This window comes from Salmo salar, chromosome ssa14 (genome assembly GCF_905237065.1).
Source record: "Salmo salar chromosome ssa14, Ssal_v3.1, whole genome shotgun sequence".
NCBI lineage: Eukaryota > Metazoa > Chordata > Actinopteri > Salmoniformes > Salmonidae > Salmo > Salmo salar.
In genome coordinates this window covers 59,773,669-59,784,236 of record NC_059455.1, presented here as the reverse complement: position 1 = coordinate 59,784,236, position 10,568 = coordinate 59,773,669, and the positions used below count along the sequence as shown (strand labels likewise).

Below are 10,568 nucleotides of genomic sequence, written 5' to 3'. Positions count from 1 at the left end.
CGTAGACAAAAAAAGTAATAGTTAGTTTAGAATGCTCTAGATAACAGCATAACCAGCTCTGCTATGGCAAGAAAAATTGACAGAGTGAGGTGTTCTCCCATTTGCGTCAAGAAGTAGCAATCTAGCAAGCTAGCCAACTTTATCCAGTTAGATTCAGTGCTTGGTTGGGACAAGCATCCATTGACAGGCAAGCTGCAGAAGGACGAGGAGGCTACAATTCCCCATCGTTTATCAGTGGAATTTTGACGGCCAGTAGCTGAAAAAATTTGAGAGGGTTTATCTGATGTTCCTTCGTTAGATTTTAGCTCATTTTGCTCTGGTTAGCATTAGTTGTTGATCTTGTTGATGTGCATAACTGAGGGAGAGAGAACCTACCTTTTCACGGTTGTTTGATCAATAGGACTGTAAAGTTCCCAAATGTAAGAGGACCCACGTGGTGTTTACATATTTGCAGAAATCCATTCAGGTTAATTTTGTGGCTTTTAGCAAAAGTATTTTTTATTTATTTCACCTTTATTTAACCAGGTAGAGCAGTTGAGAAAAAGTTCTCATTTACAACTGTGACCTGGCCAAGATAAAGCAAAGTAGTGTGACAAAAACAACAACACAGAGTTACACATGGGATAAACAAACGTACAGTCAATAACACAATAGAAAAATCTATGTACAGTGTGTAAAAATGTAGTAAGATTAGGGAGGTAAGGCAATACATAGGCTATAGTGGCGAAATAATTACAATTTAGCATTAACACTGGAGTGATAGATGTGCAGATGATGATGTGCAGGTAGAGATACTGGGGTGCAAAAGAGCAAAAATAAATAAATAATAATATGGGGATGAGGTAGTTCTGTGGGCTATTTACAAATGGGCTGTGTACAGGTGCAGTGATCGGTAAGCCGCTCTGACAGTTCATCTTTCAATCATCCACGTGGGCATAACCAATGAGGAGATGGCACGTGGGTACCTGCTTCTATAAACCAATGAGGAGATGGGAGAGGCAGGACTTGCAGCGCGATCTGCGTCAGAAATAGTAATGACTTCTATTTTAGCCCTTGGCAACGCAGACACTCGTTGGCACGCGCGAGCAGTGTGGGTGCAAAAATTGAATAACATGGATTTCAAAATAAAATCGCAATGCTCACGCACGCAACATGTCCGATCTGGTCAGCATGTAAGTCTCCAGCTTCAGTGACTTTTGCAATTCATTCCAGTCACTGGCAGCAGAGAACTGGCAGGAAAGAAGGTGTTGGCTTTGGGGATGACCAGTGAGATATACCTGCTGGAGCGCGTGATACGGGTGGGTGTTGTTATCGTGACCAGTGAGCTGAGCTTTACCTAGCATAGACTTGTAGACCCACTGGCTCCAGTATAGACTGGAGCCAGTGGGTCTGGTGACGAATATGTAGCGAGGGCCAGCCAGGTCGCAGTGATGGGTGGAATAAGGCGCTTTGGTAACAAAATGGATGGCACTGTGATAGACTGCATCCAATTTGCTGAGTAGAGTATTGGAAGCTATTGTGTAGATGACATCGCCGAAGTCGAGGATCGGTAGGATAGTCAGTTTTACTAGGGTAAGTTTAGCGGCGTGTGTGAAGGAGGCTTTGTTGCAAAATAGAAAGCCGATTCTAGATTTGATTTTGGATTGGAGATGTTTGATATGAGTCTGGAAGGAGAGTTTCCAGTCTAGCCAGACACCTAGGTATTTGTAGTTGTCCACGTATTCTAGGTCAGAACCGTCCAGAGTAGTGATGCTAATCGGGCGGGCGGGTGCGGGCAACGAACGGTTGAAAAGCATGCATTTGGTTTTGCTAGCGTTTAAAAGCAGTTGGAGGCCACGGATGGAGTGTTGTATGGCATTGAAGCTCGTTTGCAGGTTAGTTAACACAGGGTCCAAAGAAGGGCCAGATGTATACAGAATGGTGTCGTCTGCGTAGAGGTGGATCAGGGAATCACCCGCAGCAAGAGCGACATCGTTCATATATACAGAGAAAAGAGTCGGCCCGAGAATTGAACCCTGTGGTACCCCCATAGAGACTGCCAGAGGTCCGGACAACAGGTTGGGGTAGCCAAGAGGAAATCATGGCCAGCCGTAGAGAAATGCTTATTGAAATTTTCGATTATCATGGATTTATCGGTGGTGACCGTGTCGCCTAGCCTCAGTGCAGTGGGCAGCTAGGAGGAGGTGCTCTTGTTCTCCATGGACTTTACAGTGTCCCAAAACTTTTTGGAGTTAGAGCAACAGGATGCAAATTTCTGTTTGAAAAGGCTAGCCTTTGCTTTCCTGACTGACTATGTGTATTGGTTCCTGACTTCCTTGAATAGTTGCATATCGCAGGGACTATTCGATGCTATTGCAGTCCGCCACAGGATGTTTTTGTGCTGGTCAAGGGCAGTCAGGTCTGGAGAGAACCAAGGGCTATATCTGTTCTTAGTTCTACATTTTTTTGAAAGGGGCATGCTTATTTAAGATGGTGAGGAAATTACTTTTAAAGAACGACCAGGCATCCTTGACTGACGGGATGAGGTCAATACCCTTCCAGGATACCTGGGCCAGGTCGATTAGAAAGGCCTGCTCGCAGAAGAGGTGTATTTGGAGGGCAAGTTGGTCAGGATAATATCTATGAGGGTGCACATGTTTACGGATTTAGGGTTGTAGTACCTGGTGGTTTCCTTGATAATTTGTGTGAGATTGAGGGCATCTAGCTTAGATTGTAGGACTGCTGGGGTGTTAAGCATATCCCAGTTTAGGTCACCTAACAGAATGAACTCTGAAGATAGATGGGGGGCAATCAATTCACATATGGTGTCCAGGGCACAGCTGGGAGCTGAGGGGGGTCTATAACAGGCGGCAACAGTGAGAGACTAATTACTGGAGATATTCATTTTTAAAATTAGAAGCTCGAACTGTTTGGGCATAGACCTGGAAAGTATGACAGAACTTTGCAAGCTATCTCTGCAGTAGATTGCAACTTCTCCCCCTTTGGAAGTTCTATCTTGACGGAAAATGTTGTAGTTGGGTATGGAAATCTCTGAATTTTTGGTGGCCTTCCTAAGCCAGGATTCAGACACGGCAAGGACATCGGGGTTGGCGGAGTGTGCTAGAGCAGTGAGTAAAACAAACTTAGGGAGGAGGCTTCTAATGTTAACATGCATGAAACCAAGGCTTTTTCGATTACAGAAGTCAACAAAGGAGAGTGCCTGGGGACACACAGGGCCTGGGTTAGCCTCCATATCACCTGAGGAACAGAGGAGGAGTAGGATGAGGGTACGGCTAAAGGCTAGCAAAACTGGTCGTCTAGTGCGTTGGGGACAGAGAATGAAAGGAGCAGATTTCCGGGCGTGGTAGAATAGATTCAGGGCATAATGTGCAGACAGGGGTGTGGTGGGGTGCGGGTACAGTGGAGGTAAGCCCAGGCACTGAGTGATGATAAGAGAGGTTGCATCTCTGGACATGCTGGTTATACTGGGTGAGGTCACCGCATGTGTGGGAGGTGGGACAAAGGAGGGATCTAAGGCAAGTACAGTGGAACTAGGGGCTCCGCAGTAAACTAAAACAATGATAATTATCCTAAACAACAGTATACAAGGCATATTGACATTTGAGAGAGACATAAAGCGAGGCATAAAGAGAGCTAGCTAAGGGAGAGCTAGCTAAGAGCTAGCTAAGTCAACAACGGGTAAGACAACAACAGCTAATCAGCTAAGTCAACAACAACAGGTAAAATGGCGATGAATGGGCAGAGAGCGATCGTATGCTATCCATTCATGTTTTTTGTACGTTATATTTATATATATCAAGTCACACCGGGCATAATTACAGACACTTGTGTGTGTGTCCTTTGACACTATATAAACTAGTGACCCGCAGTGTTTGTCATTATACCCTGATGAAGACAGCTTCTCTGTTGAAACGTTGGTTATTAGGTTATTCAATTATTGCATCTGAGCTCCTGGAGTGTGTGGCTCTTCTTCCTTGAACCAGAAAAAGGGTTCTTCAAAGGATTATCCTATGGGGACAGCCGAAGAACCCTTTTAGGTTGTAGATAGCACCTTTTTTTCCTAAGATTGTACTTATATTTTTTAAATAAAAAAATATCCAAATAATTCCTTAAAAATGTCGTTTGAATGTAATTGAAATACCTTACATAGTAATTGATCCCAGGGCTGGTAAATGCATGTGTGACAGAGAAAGAAATTAGATCTATAACATCCTGACAGAGAGATACATATAGTTGTGATTATTACACATTTATTCACCTCGATCCTCTGTTCTAGACATTCTAATTCTTTAATTTGCGATCTATCGAGGTCATTACATTGGTAAAAAGGTGCAGTGTAATGAAACAGGCAGTCAGAGTGAGCCTGCGACAGTCAGAGAATCCTCAACCTTCTGGCACGTAGCCCTGTGCAGCATCAATTGTGCCACAAAAGCAAGCTCATTTTAGAGCTTTGAGAAAACTCTCTAATTAAAAGCTCTATACAAATTAAAGTGTGTTATTATTATTACACTCACACACGTGTCGATCTGTCCGACTGTTTTTGTCTGATTGTCTCTTCCTCCTCCTCATCCTCCTCTTCCTCCTCTGTCTTTGTCTCTGGGTAAGTACAGGTGTCGCATTACCTAATACTCCCTTTGTTTGATTCTCTACCCTGCCAATGATCTGTAAGCAGCCGGTAAACTTTTCTCCACCCACATCAGCAATTCCTCTCGCACTACTCATCAACATCTCAATTTGTCCACTTACAGGTTTCATATGACCCTGTTGCACATGTCACACCCTGTTTTTCTTCCTGTTTCCATCATCTCCATCAGCACCACACCCTCAGCATTTAAGTGGGTGTCCAAGTTGGTGCTCCTCATTCTACACAGCTCTACACTTCATTAAGTTGCAATTTGGACACTGGATTATCTGATTTGCATTATTCCAATACTCATTATACTAGCTATTGAACTTTGATATTTTTCCCTCTACTTGGATCAAGATGAACAAATTCATGTGGGGATGTGTGGCGCTGGTGGGACTCTTTGTTGTGGGTAAGTTGGTTTTATTCTCTCTGGGCAGGTTATTGTTATTATTCATTGGACAAATTGGGGCTTGTTCTAAAAATACTTTTTTTGTAAATTGGAAAAAATGACCATTAAAGTCCACAACAGTTTTTAACTGATTATTTGTTTGAGATCATGACCATGAATGTGAAGACTGGAGATAAAGAAGAATGGGTGGGTAGAAAGTCAAGCTCGGTTGAATCATGCTTGCATGTGAGTGGAGTTGAGCAGTTGGAAATCTCGCTTATCGCTCATGGTGGTGGTCGCGCATCGCTCTGGTGCTCCACATCTTTTCCAACGACCTTTCCAACCGCTCAGTTAAAAACCGGTCCTTGCTCACAGAAATTAAAACCTGTGACTCCAAAGTTGCTCCATTCATTAAAATCACAATTTAACCAACACCCATTTATTTTTGCGAAATAGGTCAGGATCCAGACAGGGAGCATAAGAAGGAATGACAATTAATTATTTAGTCTATATTATTTATATATTTTTTAAAGCTATAGCCTGCAAATAAATACAGTGTGAAGTGTTTGCGAGTGCGACACAATAGGCTTGTCACGGCCGCCGAAGTCGGGTCCTCTCCTTGTTCGGTCGGAGCCGGTCTTCTAGCCATCATCGATCCACTTTTCATTTTCCATGTGTTTTGTCTTGTTTTTCCTCACAATTATCTTGTTATTTTTTATGCCGTGGGTTTTTGCTATTAAACTGCTCCGGCTATTACCAAGTTCTGCTCTTCTGCGTCTGACTTCCCTGCCATCGATTACACACCCCTTACACTGGTAGGGACATTAACTTTGAATTTACCAATAATTATTAAATAAATACAAATTAAATGAAAAATGACATAGAAACACGAGTTTGGCCGGTCTGTGGCATCAGGCTCATGCGATGGTGCCTGGCGAGAAGGCTAACAGCAGAGAAAGGTATGCCTAAAGGATTTCAGACAAAATAACCCAATCAAAACGGAAAACTCATTGAACATGGGAATATGCCAGGCCTATTGGGACAAAATCAATGATGGCCTATTGTATAGATAATATAACAAAAATGAAAGAAACGTTGAAGAGATCTGATTTTCAGTAAATAAATACTTTTCTACAATGACACACTTAGTTATCTACCCACCTGGTTTCTTTCTTTTAGCATGTGCACGTAGTAAGTAAACCATCATGCTTTCGGGATAAGTGTCTTTCAGATTTCACAATGATTCTTTAGTTGTGGACACTACATCACTGCACTCCCTCTCTTGCTCTTGGTTATCATTTTTGTACGTAACCTAGATTTAGCAAGGAAAATATTTAGCAAACTCCATGATAATAGCTAAACCAAGGGGCTATAGCAGCACACAAGTAGACTTCAAATGCATGCTGGACCGGGTATTCCCTGAGCTCATGAAGTGTGCGCTACTGGAGCAGAGAAGGCTGACCTTTGGGAATCTTGTTCTGCGCTCCAGTCAAATTGGGCATGTTATATTCCTCGCTATGCTCCAGCTCAGCTGCACTCATACTCCGGTGGCCACTGACCTCGGATCTGGCTGAAAATATGCAAAATATTGAACAGATCCGAAATTAGGCTATATTTGAAAATGAAAATTTCCTGATGAAAATAAATATTCTCAATAACTCAGATTTTCTCAGCAAACTTTCAGTTTCCCATGCCAATGATCTCGGGAATAGACATAGCTGCATTTGGGCGAGGGAGAAGTGTTCAGGTAGCCTATGTTATGACACATCCACTAGAGAAATGGGATCAGCAATATGTTGCTATTTCACACTGGCACCTCAATTACACCGACAATGTATTTGCATTTTGGACACCGACAGTGTATTTGCATTTTGGTACGTCAGAAGTACATTGATTTCCAATTGAACGCTGTATTTGCCTTGCAGCATTGCTTTGCAGAGGCAGTTGCAGTTCTGTGTGGTGGATTTATTGACAGAAATTGTAGCAGAAGGTGAATGTTGAACTTTTTTTGCACACATATCCAGATTATGCTGAGTACCATTGTCTCTAACACTGTTGGTGTGATCAAGGCATGGGGCGTGGTGGTTACAGCCTCATTGCCGTAACCACCAGATTTTTGGTCTCTAAATACGTTTTTGTTAACAAACCTCAAGCAGGTTGGAGAATACTGGAGTTCCAGTGAAGAGATTGCTTTTCAGTTAACCTGAATTAAATTGCCAGAGAATTACATTTTCATTTCTCTACCATAAGCCGCCTGCGACCTCGTTTTAGAGAATTTTGCAGTACGTCCAACCAGCCTCAAAACCGCAGACCATAACCACGCCAGCCCAGGACCTCCACATCCATCTTCTTCACCTGCGGGACCGTTTGAGACCAGCCACACAGACAGCTGATAAAACTGAGGAGCATTTTTGTCTGTAATAAAGCCATTTTGTGGGGAAGACCCATTCTGATTTGCTGGGACCGGATCCTCAGTGGGTGAGCCTATGCCCTCCCAGGCCCACCCATGGCTGCACCCCTGCCAAGTCATGTGAAATCCATAGATTAGGGCCTAATGAATTTATTTAGATTGACTGATTTCCTTATATGAGCTGTAACTCAGTAAAATCATAGAAATTGATAATTGTTGCATTTATATTTTTGTTCTGTATATTTACGGATAGTCAGGGGCACACTCCAACACTCAGACATCATTTACAAAAAAACATTTGTGTTTCGTGAGTCCGCCAGATCAGAGGCAGTAGGGATGACCAGGGATTTTCTCTTGATTAGTGTGTGAATTGGACTATTTTCCTGTCCTGCTAAGCATTCAAAATGTAATGCATACTTTTGGGTGTCAGGGAAAATGTATTGATTAAAAGTACATTGTTTTCTTTTCAGGAGTGTAGTGAATTAAAAGTAAAAATAAAAAACATAAATTGTAAATTAAAGTACAGATACCCCAAAAAAACTACTTTAAATAGTACTTTCAAGTATTAGTACTTTACCACACTGCCTACTATCAGACGTCACCAAATGGGAACTTTTAAAGGACAACACTCCACTAAAAGTGTTTTTCAGTCCAAGAATAGGTTAACTCTGGGTGTATGGTTGTACAATCAACAATTTAAAGTAGTCGAAATAGAGTCCGTCAATTCATTCATTAAACTTCCAGGTATTAACCTAATATTTATGTGGCTTTACACTCTTATTTCTGTGCTGGACTGGACTGAACAAAGAAAGGAAGAAAAAAATAATGATGTGTATGTTTGTACATATAGTGTCATGATGACAGCAATCTTATTTGTTTCTCTCCTGTTTCTTCTCTCTCCTCATTGCTCTCTGTCTCTCCATTATTCTCTCACTCCATCTCACAGCCGAGTCCCTGAAGTGCAACACATGTTCTGTGGGGATGGCCAGTTTTTGTTTTATTGGTTCAACTGCAGAATGTAGCACCTCCGAGCCCAACTGCTTCACCGCACTAGCAGGTACCGACCCTGTCGTTTCGTCCAAGTAGAACGCTACAATAAAAATAGGTCATTGAGTTACTGTGTAATTCCAAAGTTATAACTGTGTAATTCCTAGGTTATTACTGTGTAATTCTTAGATAATTATTGTGTCATTTCCATTTCACAATGTAATTTCTCAGTTAATATCTAGTAATTTTGCTACCCAAACAAAAACTACCTGTAATTACAATTGTTCTTCCTTCTTCTTCCAGTGTTCAACGCCACTAACATCCTGAATATCAAGCGCAAGGGTTGCATGGCCACAACTTTATGCAACACCACATCCACTGGTAGCATCATGACAGCCGACTACACCGTCTCACAGACCTGCTGCAGCACCGACCTGTGCAATGGGGCCGTAGCCATCCAACTCCCTCTCACTGTGGCCCTTGGTGCTGCCCTGGTGGCCATCTGGAGCACTTTTTCTTAAACAAACCCTTCACAATAAGGAGACCTCCTCTATAGGCTTCCATTGACGTGTGTTGAGATTCTTAAAAAACACAATATACTAAAACTGGTTTTATTCTGGGAAAGACTAATGTTTATTCAGGCTAGTTTCACTAAACTTTAGTTCTAAGTTCCAACTCAAACTGATTTTACCTCTAGGCTAAACAACATCCGACTACAGCATCATAATGTACTGTTCAATCAATGTCACTATTTATATTGGGAACTTATCTGTGTGACATATGTACTTTTTAATGGCATAAATTCTCACTTGTGTCACTATCAATTATCATTATCTAGCAAATTTTTATTTTCCCTATTAAGTATGTTACACTCTGTACTCTTTTATAAAGATAACTTTTCTCTGTATTCTATGTACAATAAATAAACATACTACACTTAAAAACATATCTACTACTACGAGACACTACATTGTGTGTGTGAAATGGTTGAACAAATAATAAAATAAAGACTAAACAAATTTAACTCATTCCAATGTGACAAATACTGTCTGCATTCCTTCCTCTTCTTTTCCGACTAACGTCCTCTTAGCACCCTCATGGAAGACGATAAAACTTGTTATACTTCATTATAGTAGCCTATAATCAAGTCTCCTATCATGTACCACCCACTGGAACTGGAATTTCCCACATACATTTATTAGTAATCTTTCCTCAGCATGCTCTAAGTCAGTGGTTCCCAAAATGTAGGATGGCAGGCACCCCCCCAAAAAAATTACACATTCATATATATTTTTTAATGGAACTCAATTTTCACAGGGGGAGTGGGATTGACCCCAAAGCTGGAAGGGGGGCCCGAGTGAAAAGGTTTGGGAACCCATGCTCTAAGTGAGCACTTTTTGAGAAAACTCATTCATTTGGGATTAAGCCTACGACTCCTATTGAAAATAACAAACACTACCCTCCTAAGAGAAGATGAAGACTAACATTTTGATAGGCCTAACTGTCCTGGTGTGTCCATAACAGTGGGTAAATCCAATCAGATAATTTGTTGCTATGGGAATATTCAAAGACAGGTACAGTAAAGGTTGTGATTTGATGAGTTTTGATGATTTAAGGTTTAATCGGAAATTCTGTACTCTGTGATTGTCACGTTTGTCGTAGGATGAAGCGGACCAAAGTGCAGCGTGATTATCGTTCCACATATTTTATTGAACTGTGAAACTATGCAATACATACAAAATAAACTGAATAAACAAAAAGAACAAACCGTGACGAAGAGCTAACATACACGTACTCAAAATCAATTTCCCACAAACCCAGGTGGGAAAAACACCTACTTAAGAATGATCTCCAATTAGAGACAACGATGACCAGCTGCCTCTATTGGAGATCATCCCAAACAAAACCCCAACATAGAAATACAAAACTAGAACATAACAACATAGAAAATCTAAACTAGAAAAAAAAACTCTCACGCCCTGACCTACTCTACCATAGAAAATAACAGCTTTCTATGGTCAGGACGTGACAGTGATTATATTTTCTAAGGCTATAAATTGTTGATGTGGGATTATGGTACACTCCCCTACATACGTGTTTGGACAGTGAAGCTAAACATTTTGATTTGGCTCTATACTCCAGCATTTTGATTTGAG

The 10,568-nt window shown here is 41.4% G+C and overlaps 1 protein-coding gene across 1 annotated transcript; it reads left to right on the top strand.

Annotated features, from left to right (window-relative positions):
- The first annotated feature begins 4,737 nt into the window (after positions 1–4,737).
- Positions 4,738–9,440, top strand: LOC106570063 (protein Bouncer). Its single transcript, XM_014142013.2, has 3 exons — positions 4,738–5,036; positions 8,372–8,482; positions 8,716–9,440. The coding sequence occupies exons 1-3, from the start codon at positions 4,985–4,987 to the stop codon at positions 8,931–8,933; spliced, it is 381 nt and encodes a 126-aa protein (XP_013997488.1). The 5' UTR covers positions 4,738–4,984; the 3' UTR covers positions 8,934–9,440.
- Positions 9,441–10,568: the final 1,128 nt, after the last annotated feature.

Excerpts from the sequence above, each read along its gene's own strand:
- LOC106570063 (XM_014142013.2), top strand. The coding sequence starts at position 4,985 with ATGAACAAATTCATGTGGGGATGTGTGGCGCTGGTGGGACTCTTTGTT. Across the intron at positions 5,037-8,371 it reads GGTGGGACTCTTTGTTGTGG|CCGAGTCCCTGAAGTGCAAC; the intron begins GTAAGTTGGTTT and ends TCCATCTCACAG. Across the intron at positions 8,483-8,715 it reads CTGCTTCACCGCACTAGCAG|TGTTCAACGCCACTAACATC; the intron begins GTACCGACCCTG and ends TTCTTCTTCCAG.